The sequence below is a fragment of the Artemia franciscana genome, chromosome 18 (assembly GCF_032884065.1).
Source record: "Artemia franciscana chromosome 18, ASM3288406v1, whole genome shotgun sequence".
Classification (NCBI taxonomy): Eukaryota; Metazoa; Arthropoda; class Branchiopoda; order Anostraca; family Artemiidae; genus Artemia; species Artemia franciscana.
In genome coordinates this window covers 2,174,054-2,192,622 of record NC_088880.1, presented here as the reverse complement: position 1 = coordinate 2,192,622, position 18,569 = coordinate 2,174,054, and the positions used below count along the sequence as shown (strand labels likewise).

At 32.7% G+C, this 18,569-nt stretch overlaps 1 protein-coding gene across 3 annotated transcripts in view; it reads left to right on the top strand.

Moving 5' to 3' along the window:
- LOC136038492 (head-specific guanylate cyclase-like) overlaps positions 1 to 18,021 on the top strand; it is a 224,074-nt gene extending 206,053 nt beyond the window's left edge. For all 3 annotated transcript variants that reach the window (XM_065721578.1, XM_065721579.1, XM_065721577.1), the window contains one exon: positions 17,704 to 18,021. In XM_065721578.1, the coding sequence (XP_065577650.1) occupies positions 17,704 to 17,905 (202 nt within the window). In that variant the 3' untranslated portion in view covers positions 17,906 to 18,021. The remainder of the gene's footprint in view (positions 1 to 17,703) is intronic.
- Positions 18,022 to 18,569: the final 548 nt, after the last annotated feature.

The window sequence follows — 18,569 nt, the reverse complement described above, 5'->3', positions numbered from 1 at the left end:
TTTATGAAGTTGGAAAATTACTTAAGAATTTGTAATAACGCCATTTTCTGAAACTATTTAATATTTAATAGGCGTGTGATTATTTAAACAGTTGTTTATTATTGTCAACAACAACAACATATCAATTTCTTTTTTATGTTTAATTTACAGTTTTACAGCAAAAAAAAAACAATTTCATTTGTTTATCATTTCAGCTCTTAGAAAGATCATGTTGCTAGCTTTTCTGTGTTACTAATGAAGCTTTTTGCACCCCTAACTTGTATTTTGCACCTCTAACCGCATGGAATCAGTGAGCTTTCCAGAGGAAATTTTATACGGGGGTGGGGGGGGGAGACGTTACCATTAATATGCAAATTTTGTTTTAATTTTATGTGTACGGTGAGACAAATTCTTAACGTTAAAAAACGTTCAGAAATTAAATAGAAAAAATGTTTTTTTTTAACTGAAACTAAGGAGTAACATTGAAACTTAAAATTAACAGAAATTATTCTGGTGAAAAGGACTGACCTCCCCTCAACACCCTGCTTTGACTGCACCAAGTTTGACTCTTTGTCAAAACTCTGCTTTTTAAAATAATAGAAAACTGTGGCGTAAAAAGTTTTCCAAACAGCCTGTGAAAAGGGACAGCACTTTTCATATACAGAATAACTTCTGTTCGGCTTAACTTTTTAATGTTGCTCTTTACTTTTAGATTAAAAAAACTTGTTTTCTTATTTATTTAACTTAAGCAATAATCACTGCCTGTAATAATCATTGCCTCCTTAATTATTATGATGCAAAACGAAAAACAAATGTACTTTATATTTTCCAATCTGTAGTTTAGAATTTGAGCCTGTTCAAGGCAGTATTTGAATTTTCTAAAAAGGATATATCTGTTCTTTTTCTTGAAACAAATAATTTTGCTGTGTAGACCCCTCTTTTACAATTCACCCTGCGTCCCAAATGAATTAGATCCTCAACACATTTGGAGACCTCTCTACTTGTAAATTCCACGTTTTAAAACTTTAACCAAATAAGGAAGAGCTTCGAATTCCAAATCCAGAAACTAAGGAGAAGGAAAGGGATTACAAGGGAAACTAAGGGGATGGAAAAGGATTCTCGAGTCAAGTCCGTAATTAAGAATTGCTTCACTGTTTCACTCTATTGTTTCAATTGGGACTTGCTAATAATAATGACTGGGTTTGCTAGGTTTTCGGACTTTGGACTTTGGACTTTCGGACTAGGATTTCTGAGCGTTCCTATGAAATGACAGAAGGAGATGTAGATTTGAATACAAGATAAATTCTCAATGTGTACATCTCCAACATTACATTATACGTTTTCAACGTTGCTTTAACACCATTGTGAAATCAACGTACGATACCATCCTACATCAATACTAGAAAAAAACGTTCTGGCGTGGAACTTGCAAACTAACTTTCATATAATGGACTTCAGTATACCAAATTAGTTGTTCCAAACAATCATTAAATTCTGTCAAATATTACAAAATTTGGTACTTTACAAAAACTTTAGGTCTTCTCATAGATAACGTCGAAGACCACACTGCCTTTCCATGACGAAAGTAAAACAGTTCAAAATAGGGATGATACCTTTTTATTGACAGTGAAATATAAAATTATTTAACTGGATATTTCGAACACATATACAGTGTTCATCATCAGCAGTAAAGTTTTACTGCTGATAAATCCCCCTTATAAACCCCTTATAAACCACTCTTATAAACCCCCCTTTTCCTTACATTCAATACTTATTACGCAGCTTGCAGTAATAAGTTATGACAATAATGCTAATTTTACGTATGTAATTTTGTCAATGGAGCTTTCTATAATGAAAACTAAAAATTTTATGTCATTATTTGTAAAAAAAAGTTCATTCCGAAAAGTTGTGCCATTCTTGAAGCTAGTGATTAAACAAAGGTGCTAAGACATAAGCAGCACTGATTTGACCTTGAATCAGTTGATGACCTTGAATCTACCAAGTTCATATATAAACAGTGTGGTGGATAGAGTGTGATTTTAACAGTACTGCAGCTTGCAGTAATAAGTTATGACAATAATGCTAATTTTACGTATGTAATTTTGTCAATGGAGCTTTCTATAATGAAAACTAAAAATTTTATGTCATTATTTGTAAAAAAAAAGTTCATTCCGAAAAGTTGTGCCATTCTTGAAGCTAGTGATTAAACAAATGTGCTAAGACATAAGCAGCACTGATTTGACCTTGAATCAGTTGCTCTACCAAGTTCATACACAAATCTCTGAAAGCATAAAGATATGCTCTAGCTAATACCAGTAATAGTTTCGTTTAATTTCGAACCATATCTATATATATAAAAATAAGTTGTCTGTGTGTGGATCTGTGGATGGATCAGGTGACGTCATGTTTGTTCGCATATGACGTCTGAATTATTTCACACTAATACAAAAGAAGAAAAAAACTAAAAAAGGTAAAAACTACAAAAAAAACTAAAAAGAAAAAAAAACTAAAAAAGCTAAAAAACTAAAAAAAAACTAAAAAAAGGTAAAAATCTAGTAACTAAAAAAAACTGAAAAAAATAAAAAAAGGCAAAAACTACAAAAAAAATAAAAACTAATAGAAAAACTAAAAAAGCTAAAAAACTAAAAAAAAACTAAAAAAAACTAAAAAAAGGTAAAAAACTAAAAAAAACTAAAAACTAAAAAAGAAAAAAACTAAAAACAAGGAAAAAACTGAAAAATAAAAGAGAAAAAGAAAACTAAAAAAATATGAATAAATATATATAAAAATAAGTTGTTTGTGGGTTATGTCTGTCTGTCTGTCTGTCGAGTGACGTCGTGTTTGTCCGCATATGACGTCTGAATTATTTCACACTAATACAAAAGAAGAAAAAAAACTAAAAAAGGTAAAAACTACAAAAAAAACTAAAAAGAAAAAAAACTAAAAAAGCTAAAAAACTAAAAAAAACTAAAAAAAGGTAAAAAACTAAAAACTAAAAAAAACTGAAAAAACTAAAAAAAGGCAAAAACTAAAAAAAACTAAAAACTAATAAAAAAAACTAAAAAAGCTAAAAAACTAAAAAAACTAAAAAAACTAAAAAAAGGTAAAAAACAAAAAAAAACTAAAAACTAAAAAAGAAAAAACTAAAAAAAAGGAAAAAACTGAAAAATAAGAGAAAAAGAAAACTAAAAAAATATTAATAAATATAAAAAATATAAATATAAATATAATATAAATTAGCAATCAACAAAGCACCGAGACACAAATGACGACCGGGACACAGGGAGTATAAATGACGACCAGGACATAAGTAAAAAAAAAACTAAAAAAACTAAAAAAATGGTAAAAACTACAAAAAAACTAAAAACTAATAAAAAAACTAAAAAATCTAAAAATCTAAATAAACTAAAAAAGAAAAAAAAGAAAAAAGGAAAAAAATAAAGGAGAAAAACAAAACTAAAAAACGAATGTATATACAGACCGGGACACCGGGATACAAATGACGACCGGGACACAGGGAATATAAATGACGACCGGGACACAGGGACACAACTACAATGGGGACGCCGGGGGGCACAGGGGGATATAAATGACGACCGGGACACCGGGACACAAGGAATATAAATGACGCCCGGGACACTCAAAGAGAAATCACAGACTGGAACACCGGGACACAAATGACGACCGGGACACAGGGAATATAAATGACGACCGGGACACAGGGACATAACTACAAAGGGGACGCCGGGGTGCACAGGGGGATATATAAATGACGATGGCGACTCAGGGAATGGTCGATTAGCAATCACCATCAACAAAGCTCAAGGGCAATCATTAGAATCATGAGGTATAGATCTGAATACGGATTGTTTTCCCATGGACCATTATATGTTGCATGTTCAAGAGTCGGTAAACCTGACAATCTATTTATATGCACAGACAATGGGACAGCAAAGAATGTTGTATATTCGCAAGTTTTACGTAGTTAAAAACATATATATATATATATATATATATATATATATATATATATATATATATATATATATATATATATATATATATATATATATATATATATCTATATTCACAGGTGGGACATAGGGACACAACTACAATGGCGCGTAACTAATATGGCGCGTAACGACTTACGCGCGCGGGGGGGCTTGGGGGGGGCGCGAAGCGCCCCCACCAACTAGGTGTTGGGGTGGCGCGAAGCGCCACCCCAACAGCTAGTACTCTATATAAGGAACTAGACTCCAGTATTAACGCATGGAGTCTTGGATACCAAGCTCACTATGGTTACCACGTTGCCAGGAAGTAATGTTTACTATGTATAAGAAAAATAAGTGCAACATTTGGCTATTAATTTTATAAGTTGTTTTGAACCTTATCGTTGCTTAGTGACTTACTTAAAACACCATGTCTTGAATAATGACTTGAATAAGAAACCTTCACTTGAAATTCTTAATGTTTTCATAATTTAGAAAATTTAACATGGCTCACAATTATGAGAGTCGATCTTCTACAGAGATTAAAGAATAAAAAATTTAACTGAAAGCTAGAAGCGATATTATTACTGAAAACGAACAGAAATTATTCCATGAATGAAAGGGGCTGTCCCATCCTCAACGCCTTGCTCTTTATGCTGATTTTTTTTATCATTTTAAAAAGTAGAGTTGTGACAAAGAGTCAAACTTTAGCGTAGAGAGCGAGGCTTTGAGGAGGGGACAGCCTCCTTCATGTACGGAATAACTTTTGTTCGTTTTAAATTTTGATGTCACTCCTTACTTTCAGTTAAAAAGAACTTTTCAACTAATATAGGTCGGAATTTGGCTCACCGTATATGAAAAATCAAAACAAAATTTGCTTATTAATTTTGGCAGATTTATTCCATATATGTAGGGTTACCTCCTCCTCAATACCTTACTTTTTACGCTAAAACTGTTAACATTTTCAAAACAGCTTCCTATTTGGGTTGTAGTGGTACCTAGCAACTTAGTAAGAGACGATCACGTCCCATACTAAGAAATAGAGCAGCCAACAGCCTTTTAAAAATGTCAGTTCGAAACACAGAGCATACTATTTGAACCGTCTTTTCCGAAGCCCCTATTAAGAAAACGTATAGTCCCTTGCTTGAGCAACAAGGAAAACGTATTTGCCTAAAAAACTAAAAAAGTGGCTATAACCATGATATTCTGCATCGAAGGCATATTTTTCCTGTTTTTCTCCGCAGCTAGTGGGGCACTAGAACATCATAGAGAGCTGTTAAATGGTTCACTTTAAAGGAAATTGCTACATCTAATGCCTTTTCTAATTAAAAAAAAAGTTTTTAAAATAAAACTAATTGCTACGTTGAACTGCATTTTCGCATAACACTTTCAGAGTTGCAGCGGTATCTAGTAACCTAGTAAAAAACGATTACGTCCCATAGAAAAAAATACAATAAACCGTAACTCCTGAAAATAGAGTCAGGTCAAAACAAAAAGTACGTTATTAAAACCGCCTTGTCCGAAACCCTTCTATAGGAAACTAATCGTCCCTTGGATTGAACAACAAGGATATCTATTGGTTTAAAGATTCTTATCAAACGGTCTCAGTGAGAACGGTCTCAGTTTGATTCAATCGGTCTCAGTTTGATTCAGAAATCAAACGGTCTCAGTTTGATTCTTATCAAACGGTCTTATCAAACGGTCACTAAAGAATCAGGACAATCAGTCACGCTTTATTGTACAGAGAAAGGTATTGAAGGGGGCAACCCTTCATATATGGTAAATATGGCTCACCCTCTATAAATATAACCCTCCTCCTCACGGGAATTTCATCCGACACACACTGACCCCCCCGTCAGATTCCCTATAGAGAGTTCTATCCTCACTGAAAGTTCCCCCTCCCCGTCAGCTTGCTTAAGGACGATTCAGCCTGAAAAATTCTCCTTGACAGTTTTTTATTTGAATAAGACTTAAATCTCTAATCGGTTTCTCGATCACTCCAGAAATGTCCCCTTCCATGGAAATTATTTTCCTGAAGTCAAAACACGCGGAGAATAGCTCCTGAATTATTACCCCAGAACATATCCACCTGAAAAATTTGACAAAGAGAATGTAAGACAAATAAAAATAATTTCGTATAATAATTCTGTCAAATACAATGGGCAAATTTTATAAATTACAGGCATCTCTTCTCGGACTGTGTAGGGGAATTTTACACCTATAGACATGGTTATTTAATCTCTTAACCATACTGAACAAAATGGCTATCTCAAAATTTTAATCAGATAACTTAGGTTAAAAATTGGCGTGGGGCCGAAATGCCCTCATATATTTTTGGTCACTTAGAAAGGGCACCAGAACTTTTAAATTACATTCGAAAGCACCTTCTCACGATCCTCTAGGACTACTATTTCAATATGATCCGCCCTGGGGAAAAAACAAAAAAAAATATAATAAACACGCATCCTTGATCTGTCTTCTGGTAAAAATGGAGAAATTGTATATAAGCCTGAAACACTTATAGAGGGGTTCTCTGGTACGTTCAATACGATGGCGTAATTTTCATTAAGATTGCTTGGATTTTAGGGGGGTTTCCCCTTTTTCAAAAATCAGGCAAATTATTTTAGGCTCGTAACTTTTGATGAGTAGCTTTAAACTTGATAACTTGATATATTTGGAATAAGCGTAATAAGCTGATTCTTTTGATGTATCTACTGATATTAAAATTCTATTTTTTATAGTTTCTATTACTGTTGAGCCGAACCACTCCTTACTTACAATTTGTTTTCACGAACTGTTTGATTAATACTCTGTCGATTATTTAGATCGAGTCGACGTTCTTTGTGTTTCATAGGGGAATTAGGGGTTGGAACGCCTTGACCAGAACATGAAAAACATTAGTAATATTTATTCATTTAACAGTATAACTAAACAAATTTATTTAATAAGTATGAATTTTAGTTGTCTTTTTGAAGGAAAGGAGTGGTGGTAAGTAATAAATCAATAAATTAGGAACTATGGATTCTGTGGTTATGAACAGAATAGTACATATGAAGAGATTATCTGTTGCAAGGTTTGTGATGCTGATTAAGATGTCTGTTTTAATCTGACTTTTATTTTTTATTTATTTTGTTTTAGTGTATTTTTTACATTCCCTCTTGGACAACTTTTTATTTTGGGGGGGGGTGGCCGTTAGATTGTAGATCTTGTTATTTTGTTATAATAAATTTTTTTTCCCTCTCAAATATTATTTTTCTAACTTCTTATGCGAAACAAAATACCTAGGCAAGTTCCTTTGTATTAAAGAAAATTAATAATTTGGGGGTGGGGGAGAAATAATATTGACCACCAAGTCATATGAATAAATATGTCTAAGGAGTCAGTGAATCAGTGAAATTAGTTCCTTTTCTTGGACCTCAGTTTAATTATTGTTAAAAAAAAATAATCATTTTGTAAATTTTCAACATTCTTGACGATGATTTGCCCTCTTTCTTGCTTCATCTCCCTTTGGTCTCTCATTTTCTCTTCCCCTTAAAAGATATAATCTTATCGGGCATGGATATACCCTTATATTACGAATGCAACCTAGATAGCAACAAATACCTTGTCAAGGGCATCCATTGAAGCCAAATTGTCCTGGAAATATTCATGGCATGGGACCTTGAATATGAAAATTATGGAATCTATTAAGCCTCCCTAACCCTTTTTAGTATCTCTAACCTTACTAGTCCATGTAGCTGGAGCGGAGAGATGGGCTCCACTTTTTTGATTAGTCGAATGAATGTGTGACCCTATTGTACTACAAGTCTTAACACCGATATAAAAATAAAAAGGTCAGACGAAGAAATTGTATCGATGAAAATTAACTAGAATGTTTTCCAGCCCATAAAATACCGAAGTTTGTGACAAGCCCAAAATGTTAAACTATACATCTTACTCGTATATAACTATACATACATCTATAAATCTATATATATACATCTATATATAAACTATAAGTCTGTATAATAACATCTTTTTAATTTGGAGAATTGAGTTCTTTTTGGCGTTTTTCTTCATTTATTGCGATGCTTAGAAGCAGGGTATACATGACAAAATGCTCACATTAATAATTTATGTATGCAGTATCATCACTAATATAATCATTAATATACACATTAATATTTCTATATATTCAATTTCCGTATAGTTTTAAAGAATAACTATTTTTTTACCTTCTTGTAAAGAATACTTGTTGAAGTAGGGTCAAATTTTACCCGAAGATCTCTTCGTTTTAAGAATGTTAAGGATAGAGCCATTCATTTTCAAAGGATAATTTGCTTCCGAAGCAAAATTAACATCGATAAAGCGTTAAATTGTGGGTTGTACAGAACAAAAATGAAATCTTTTTTCTTATAAAAAACAACAGATTGACTATAGTGATTAGTAATATGTATAAATTTTCTTTCAAATGGATTGGAACCAAATTTTCCAGACATATTTTACATTGTTTTTGAAATAAAATAGACATAAACTAGTAAGTATATTAGTAAGCGCTGAGTGTATTATAAAGAATGAAGTTGCATTGATTATTTTTCTTTTTTTAACATTAGTAGCTTGTTCCTGAAATCCTAAAATAACTTTGGTTCCAAGTTAAACTAATATTCTTCCTCTTGTGTACATGATTAAATAAAAAAAACTAGTTTTTTTAACTGAAAGTAAGGAGCGACATTAAAACTTAAAACGAACAGAAATTACTCCGTATATGAAATGGGTTGTCCCCTCCGCAGTCCCACGCTCTTTACGCTAAAGTTTTTAATTGTTTTAAAAAGTAGAATTGTGGCAAAGAGTCAAACTTTAGCGTAAAGAGCGTGGGACTGCGGAGGGGACAACCCATTTCATATACGGAGTAATTTCTGTTCGTTTTAAGTTTTAATGTCGCTCCTTACTTTCAGTTAAAAAAACTAGTTTTTTTTATTTAATTTCTGAACGTTTTTGAATTAATGCATGTTTGATTTTGGCTCTCCGCACATAAATTATTGAAATGAAATTAGTATATTAATTTTTTTTTTGGCTAAAACGTCTGTACACTTCCCAATAACCATTACTATATGTAAACACTGGTCAAAGTTTGTAACTTGCAGCCCCTCCCCCAGGAATTGTGGGGGAGTAAGTCATTCCCAAAGACATAGTTATTATGGTTTTCGACTATGCGGAACAAAATGGCTATCTTAAAATTTTAATCTGTTGACTTTTGGAAAAAAATTAGCCTGGGAGGGGGCCTATTTGCCCTCCAATTTTTTTATCACTTAAAAGGGCACTAGAACTTTTCATTTCCGTAAGAATGAGCCCTCTTGCGACACTCTAAGACCACCTGGTCGATACGATGACCCCTGGGGAAAAGAAAAAAACAACAACAAACAAACAAATAAACACGCACCCGTGATTTGTCTTCTGGCAAAAAATATGAAATTCCACATTTTTTTAGATAGGAGCTTGAAATTTTTGCTATAGAGTTCTCTGATATGCCGAATGCGATAGTGTGATTTTCGTTAAGATTCTATGACTTTTAGGGGATGTTTCCCCCTTTTTTCCAAAATAGGGCAAATATTCTCAGGCTCGTAACTTTTGATGACAAAGACTAAATTAATTGGAACTTATATATTTAGAATCAGCGTAAAAATTCGATTCTTTTGATGTATCGTTTAGCATCAAAATTCCGTTTTTTAGAGTTCCGTTTACTATTGAGCCGGGTCGCCCCTTACTACAGTTCTTTACCACGAACTGTTTGAAAAGAAAATAATTCGGTATTTCTGGGCTTCTGACATTATTTCTCCTTTGCGGAAGTTAGGCTCAAAATTGAAAAAGGATTATATTTTTTCTCTGGGCCCCTTCCACCTCTTAGTTCGTTTATTTTCCCGTTAGTTTTCACCTGTTTTCGCTTTATAGTTGTGTTATCTCTTAGCAGTTCTTTCGTTAGTTGAGTTATGGTTGTGGTATATATGTTTTATCGCTCGTATAGTTGTGTTATTTTCAAATTATACTCCATAATAGAGAGGCTCCGAACACCCAGCATTGTATATTAAGCTCTGAATTTGACGTTTTTTTCTAACGTGACCAGATTCGTCCTGCGCCCTTTTCATTGAATTTTTTCCCCCATGGCATATTTCTCCAAGGAAAGATCCTCCCACATAGCCCCCTCCCTCAACCCTACCCCCAAAACCAAAAAAATCCCCCTGAAAACGTCTGTACACTTCCCAATAACCATTATTATATGTAAAAACTGGTTGAAGTTTGTAACTTGCAGCCCCTCCCCCAGGAACTGTGGGGGAGTAAGTCACCCCCAAATACATAGTTATTATGATTTTCGACTATGCTGAACAAAATGGCTATCTCAAAATTTTGATCCGTTGACTTTGGGAAAAAAATGAGCGTGGGAGGGGGCCTAGATGCCCTCCAATTTTTTTGGTCACTTAAAAAGGGCACTAGAACTTTTCATTTCCGTTAGAATGAGCCCTCTTGCGACATTCTAGGACCACTTGGTCGATACGATGACCCCTGGGGAAAAAAAAACAAAAAAAAAAAAACAAACAAATAAACACGCACCCGTGATTTGCCTTCTGGCAAAAAATGCAAAATTCCACATTTTTGTAGATAGGAGCTTGAAACTTCTACAGTAGGGTTCTCTGATACGCTGAATCTGATGGTGTCATTTTCGTTAAGATCCTACGACTTTTAGGGGGTGTTTCCCCCTATTTTCCTAAATAAGGCAAATTTTCCCAGGCTCGTAACTTTTGATGGGTAAGACTAAACTTGATGAAACTTATATATTTAAAATCAGCATTAAAATGCGATTCTTTTGATGTAGCTATTGATATCAAAATTCAAATTTTTAGAGTTTTGGTTACTATTGAGCCGGATCGCTCCTTACTACAGTTCGTTACCACGAACTGTTTGATTTTTGTAGAGAAATATTTATAACATTACTTTGAAAAAAATGAAAATATGAAATATTTCAATATTAATGTCAATCTTTGAATTTTCAAAATTCTCATTTTTATCGTTTTTATTTACATATTATTTATTTTCATTTACAAAATTTTTATAAAAAGTTCTTTTTTCTTTTAGTTTTCTAAAGAATTAAATTGTAGATATATTTTTCTTGGATGCCCTGAGAATTAATATATCATACTATCTTTTTAAGAAACATGAATTTCGAGAAATAAAGTGGCCATAGTAAATAATACTTATAAATAACTCTCAGTAGAAACATTTTCTTTTTCGTTTAATGGCTAATTCTTTATTTCTTATGATGAACATACTAGGATTTGAAATCAAACAGTTCATGGTAACTGTAGTAATGGAACTGTAGTAAGGAGCGACCCGGCTCAATAGTAACCGAAACTCTAAAAAACGGAATTTTTATACAAATAGTTACATCAAAGAATTGAATTTTAATGCTGATTTTAAATATATAAGTTTCATCAAGTTTAGTCTTACCCATCAAAAGTAATGAGCCTGAGAAAACTTGCCTTATTTTAGAAAATAGGAGGACACACCCCCTAAAAGTCATAGATTCTTAACGAAAATCACACCATCAGGTTCAGCGCATCAGAGAACCCTATTCTAGAAGTTTCAAGCTCCTATCTACAAAAATGTGGAATTTTGTATTTTTTGCCAGAAGTCAGATCACGGATGCGTGTTTATTTGTTTGTTTGTTTGTTGTTTTTTTTTGTTTTTTTATCCCCAGGGGTGATCGTAGCTACCCAGTGGTCCTAGAATGTCACAAGAGGGTTCATTCTAGCGGAAATCAAAAGTTCTAGTGCCCTTTTTAAGTAACCGAAAAAATTGGAGGGCGCCTAGGCCCCCTCCAACGCACACTTTCTTCCCAAAGTCACAGGATCAAAATTTTTAGATAGCCATTCTGTTTAGCTTAGTCGAAAATCTAATAACTATGTCTTTGGGGACGACTTAATCCCCCACACTTCCTGGGGGAGGGGCTGCAAGTTACAAGCTTTGACCATGGTTCACATATAGTAATGGTTTTTATGAAGTGTACAGACGTTTTCAGGGAGATTTTTTCTGGTTGGGGAGAGGGGTTTTGAGAGGGGTGGTTACGTGGGATGATCTGTCCATGGAGAATTTATCATGGGGGAAGAGAATTTCTATGAAGGGGGAGCAGGATTCTCTAGCATCATTAAAAAAAAATGAGAAAATACATGATTTTTTTTCAACTGGAAGTAATGAGCAGCATTAAAACTTAAAACGAACATAAAACATTGCGTATATAAAAGGATTCATCTCCTCCGAAATACCTTACTCTTTACGCTAAAGTATTTTTAGTAATTTCAACTATTTATTCAACGGCCTTTGTGAATCAGGGGTCATTCTTAAAGATTTTGGACACAATTCAAGCTTTAGTTTAAAGAGAGAGGCATTGACGAGGGGGCGAAATCCCTTATATACGTAATAAAAATACACAAATATAGAAGTTTGTTACGTAAGTTATTTCGTAAGGTACGCATGTTTATTGCTAACAAAAACTTTCATAAAAATAAAAGAAAAAAAAATCTAGTTGCATTTTTAAGTAACCAAAAATTGGAGGGGAACTAGGCCTCCTGCTCCACCGCTTTTTATCAAAACTACGTCTGATCAAAACTATGAGAAAGCCATTTAGCAAAAAAAAAAAAATGTGCAAATTTCGTTTTAATTATTCAGGTGCGGTGAGCAAAAAAAACATCCATTAATTCAAAAACATTCAGAAATTAAATAAAAAACACAAGTTTTTTTAACTGCAAGTAAGGAGCGACATTAAAACTTAAAACGAGTAGAAATTGTGCCGTATAATAAAGGGGTTGTCCCCTCCTCCACAGCGCGCTCTTTACGATAAAGTTTTTTTATTGTTTTAAAAAGTAGAGTTGTAACAAAGAGTCAAACTTTAGCTTAAAGAGCGGGGTGTTGAGAAGGGGACAACCCCTTTATTATATAGAATGATTTCTGTTCATTTTAAGTTTTAATGTCGCTCCTTACTTGCAGTTAAAAAAACTTGTGTTTTTATTTAATTTTACATATAGATCTGTTCCTTTTATCAGAACTGATGAAATGGTGATGTAGCTATAATTTTTTACTTTAATTTTTATTTTTGTACATTTGTTTATCATGTTTCTTTTAAATAAATAAAATTTTGACTAGTGATTTACATTGCACAGATATGTTTTCCTTAAATAATTTGGGGACGAATATTTGCAATTTAATTTTGAAGCAAAATGAATATGATGAACTGTGAGCATTAATAACCCTCAGTCTCTGTGTTTTTCTAGAACATAATTTAAATCATTTTTTAATGATGCCTCAAGCAGAATCTTAAATTAGTTAGAAATCTCTTCCTTTTAATTAGGCGTGATGGTGACATGATGAATTACACACCTTTAATATCCGTCAATTTATTTGTGCTTTAAAGAACAATAGTTTTATCGTTTTTCCTTGTTAATAAATCAACTAAATGTCTTTTTCCTTAGGTATTGGGAGAAAAGATATATACATATATCGTATCGTTTCCTGTATCGTTCCTGTAATATAACAAGGGTTTCTTAATATATAAGTTTACGCTGTGTACAAATTCAAGAACAAACCGGTTTTTTTGTTAGTTTCTTTCAGCTTACCGTGAGACAAGACAAAGCCAAGTGATAGAATAGATGGGAAATATATAATTTGGTTTATATATTTGCACATTAGGAAGGGGATGGGGTAAAATATTTGGACTGTGTGAAGTTAGAAAACAATTCTTACTTCTTAATTTGCAGAATAATTGTACCTAACACATTTTGCATGCAGACCCGCTATAATCCACCCCCCCCCCCCCAAGTGTAAAAATACATAGCCTAAATTTGTTTCTAAAGTAAACTTACAGTAAAATTTCTTTCTTTTAATTTGAAATTATGACATGATGAAGAGATAAGGCCAATTACTTTCCGTTAATAAATTCGTATGTCGGAATTGAAGAACAAAATTTGTGGTTTTTCTTTTTTAAAAATGGTTGTTGAACTTGTGTTAAATTACATAACTTATAAGCCAAGCTAAATCTCAGTTATATTAAAATTGCAGCAAATAGAGGACACTATAGACGAAAAACTCTGGCTCTTTTTTTACTCTAATACCCGTCTGTTTTGTTTTGCAAATGTCTGGTTTCAGGAAAACAGGAAAACAGGTTCTTGTTCTCTCCTGAAGTCTAGCTATTTGAATTGAATTCGTTCAGGTTTTTACAAGTCTATGCAAGTTTCTTCTGTATGCTACTTGACTTGTTCGCACCGGAATACAAGGCTTAATCGAAAGTAGTTAGCGACTGATATTAAGGCTTTATGCAGATAACAATGGGTAAAACAATGAAGAATTAATCTAAGACAGTGCAATATTTTCATCTTTAAATCAATAATTCGCCACCACATCCAATGACCGTCCCGAGACCACATACAAAAGTATGAAATAAGACTTACAATAAATTGCCATATCATTAAAACTAAAATTAAAAATTAATACAATCCTAAAATCGTTACCTAAAGGAAAATCAGCCTGAACTCAAAACTGGTTAACATCAACAAGCTACTATAATTTTTTTAATTATAATGTAAAATATGTCTTACATTATACTTTTATATGTGCTTTGCTGAGGGCAACCCTTGGACTTAGAACTCAAATATTTAAAGATGAAAAAATTGCTATCTTGGATTAATTCCTTATTGTTTTACCTGCTGTTGTTTGTATGATGTAAAGGCAGTGGGGTCTTCTTCGTTGTTTAGGTATTATTGATGTATATGGCAGGCTGTGAGTAAGCTTGTAGCAGATGCTTAACTTAGGCTAGGGTACCACCATCACCTTATCAGTCTTGTTTTAGGATAGTTGTTGTTAGTACTTCAGTTGTTAGTGTCTTATTAGTTGAAGTTTATTTCTGATATTTAATTTTATGTTCATGTTTATTTTCTTTTCTAGTTCTTTTTTTCTTTTTCCAGTTGCTCCAAGAGTATCATAATTCAATGCGATTTGCGTTATAAATAAATTATTATTATTATTATTATTATTATTATTATTATTATTATTATTATTTTTATTATTTTTATTATTATTATTATTATTATTATTATTATTATTATTATTATTATTATTATTATTATCTGTGATTTTCTTTAAAATAAAGGTCTTTTTAAACAAGGGTTGAGAATGTTATGTTTAGAGGATGGAGAAGGGGGCGGTTACTAAGCTTCTAATTGTAGTAATTTTTGCTCGTTTAAAGTTTGACTTGAACGTTCAATATAATTTTTACTTAAACATTACAAGCGTCATATTAATAATGTTTACATTAATTACATTAAAAAGCGTTGATACAAGCTTTGAATAGCATCTTTACTCGTAATCACAATGAGCAATGAAGCCAAGTTTAAAACAAACATTAGTAGCTACGAAGGAGGAATTTGTCACAACATATCACATCAATATTAAAATCACCTATTGCCATTGGTCTAGATATCCATGGTGTTGGAAAAATAGTTTTGAAAATAAATTCTATTCGTCTACCGAAGTGCAGATGGTTTTTAGTTAATTAAATAAAAAATTTGTAAATTTTCTGAGAAAAACTAAATATGCATTTTCTCTGTCATGCGTAAAAGCCGTATTTGTGAAAAGATTACATAAAATAGTTTATTGGCCTAATGGATTCATTTCAAATAGCCAAACTTTTATATAAGATCAAACAGTTCGTGGTAACAAACTTTAGTAAGGAGCGACGCGGCTCAATAGTAACCAAATCTCTAAAAAAAAGGAGTTTTGATACTAATAGATTATAAACAGAATTGGTTTTTTAAGCTGATTTTAAATATATAAGTTTACTCAAATTTATTCTTACCTATCAAAAGTTAAGAGCCTGAGAAAATTTGACTTATTTTTGAAAATAGGCGAAAAGACCCCCTAAACATAATAGTATTTTGACGAAAATCACACCATTACATTCAGCGTATCAGAGAACACTACTACAGAAGTTTCAAGCTCTTATCTACAAAAATGTGGAATTTTGTGTTGTTTTTTTTTTACCATAAGACCGATCACGGGTGCGTGTTTATTTATTTTTCTTTTCTTATCCCCAGGGGTGATCTTATCGACCCATTGGTCCTTGAATGTCGAAAAAGGGCTCATTATAGCGAAAATTAATTGTTCTAGTGCCTTTTTTAAGTGATTGAATAAATTGGGGGGCACCTAGGCACCTCCCACGCTCATTTTTTCCAAACGTCAACAGATCAAAATTTTGAGATAGCCTTTTGTTCAGCATGGTCTAAAAACCTAATAACTATGTCTTTGGGGGTGACTTACTCCCCCACAATCCCCGGGGCGAGGGGCTGCAAGTTACAAACTTTGACCATTGTTTACATATAGTAATGGGTATTGGGAAGTGTACAGGCGTTTTCAGGGAGATTTCTTCTGGTTGGGGAGAGGGGTTTCAAGGGGAGGGGGTTACGTGGGATGATATTTCCATAGAGAATTTATCATGGGGGAAGAGAATTTCTATGAAGGGGCACAGGATTTTCTAGCATTCTTAAAAAAAAACAATGAAAAAATAAATATGAAAAAGTTTTCTCAGCTAGATGTGAGGAGCAGCATTAAAATTTAAAACGAACAGAAATTATTACGAAATACGAGGAGGTCATCTCCTCCTAAATACCTTGCTCTTTACGTTAAAGCATTTTTCGTTAATTTCAACTATTTATTTTATGACCTTTGTGATTCAGGGATATTTCTTAAAGAATTGGGGTACAATTTAAGCTTTAGTGGAAAGAGCAAGGTATTGACGAGGAGACGAACTCTCTAGTATACGTATTAAAAATATACGAATATAGAAGCTCGTGGCGTAAGTTAACTCGTAAGTTGTGTATATTTATTGCTAATAAATACGTTCGTATAAAAATTAAAAGTTCTAGTTGCCTTTTTAAGTAACCAAAAAATTGAAGACAACTAGTCCTCCTCCCCCACCCCTTTTTTCTCAAAAGTTTCCTATATAAACAATGAGAAATCTATTTATGCAAAACAAAATTAATATACAAATTTCGTTTTAATTTTTCACGTGCGGAAGGCCACAATCAAAACATGCATCAATTCAATAGCGTTCAGAAATTAAATGAAAGAACAATTTTTTTCAACTGAAAGTAAGGAGCGACATTAAAACTTAAAACGAATAAAAATTACTCCGTATATGAAAGGGGCTGTTCCCTCTTCAACGCCCCGCTCTCTACGCTAATTTTTTTTTATCGTTCTTAAAAGTAGAGTTGTGAGATAGTGTCAAACTTTAACGTAAAGAGCAGGGCGTTGAGGTGAGAACAGCTCCTTTCATATACGAAGTAATATCTGTTCGTTTTAAGTTTTAATGTCACTCCTTACTTTCAGTTGAAAAAAACTTGTTTTTTTAATTAAATTTACAAAAAAGGTCAATATTTTTACGCTTCTTCAATAACTGTAAAGAAAAAAAAAATTGCTAAGCTTTTTTAAAGTAAAGCTCAGCAGACCAATGTCTGTTCAACTGAACTTTGATCCCACTGTATGCATTGCCCTGCTAAACCCCTTTGAAAATAATATAGTAAGAGCATCAAAATGACCTGTGGCGTGACAATGATGATATGATGAAGCGTGCAAATTAATTAATTGTACATATTAAATTTATGTTTTTTTTTTCTGGTCTAAGATACTAAATTACATAGAGATCTCTTTCTTTTAGGTATATTAAGAACGACGGCTTTGTTTTCAAAGAAAGGTCACGAGAGTGTTTACCAAAAGACTATCCTAGTTCAGACAAAGACTGCTCTTATTTTCTCCTAGACTACCTATATCCAAGGAAGAGCAAATTAAGCCGATTGAAGGGCCTGGACGACATATCTTTGGCAGTTGAAGAATTAGGTATAGGGGATGGATCGAAATGAGTTATTTTTAATATATTAATCTAATAAATGTTTTTTTTTTGTTGCAAAAACTGTTTTTGATATCCTAGTATATATTTTAAAAGAGTGTAAAATAATAAAACGAATATTTTGTCGTTTATTTTATTCATTTGTTTTTATTATCTCTTAGAAGAATGAAAAACAAATTACTGAATGATTTAAAAATTGGATAGTTTTACTAGCCTGGGTGTTATTTTCAGTAAAGATGGTTAATAAGTAAAGATATAAAATTTGGAATAGCCCTGACGCAGTGTATTTTCAGCAGTAGAAAAAAAAATCATGAAAAGTGATGAAGATAAGACAACAAATCAAAATTAAATATTGAAAGTTAGGGTCATGACAGTGGCCAATCATGGCTCTAAGACATGCGTAATTCTGTATGCTGCCAAGGAATTTTTAAATTGTTTCCGTCAGAATTGTTCAAAGATAATTTTAGGCACTCTTTTGACTGGTCGTATTTAAAAAATATTAAAATGTTGGATGTCAGGGTTATTACCGTGGCCAACTATGGCTCTAAAACATGAGTGCTTCGGTAGGGTGGCAATGGTTTGTTATGTTGATTCCAACTGAATGGTTGAAAGATGATTTTAGGCACCCGCTTGACTGAACAAATTGTGAAAATATTAGAATATTGGAAATAGGAACT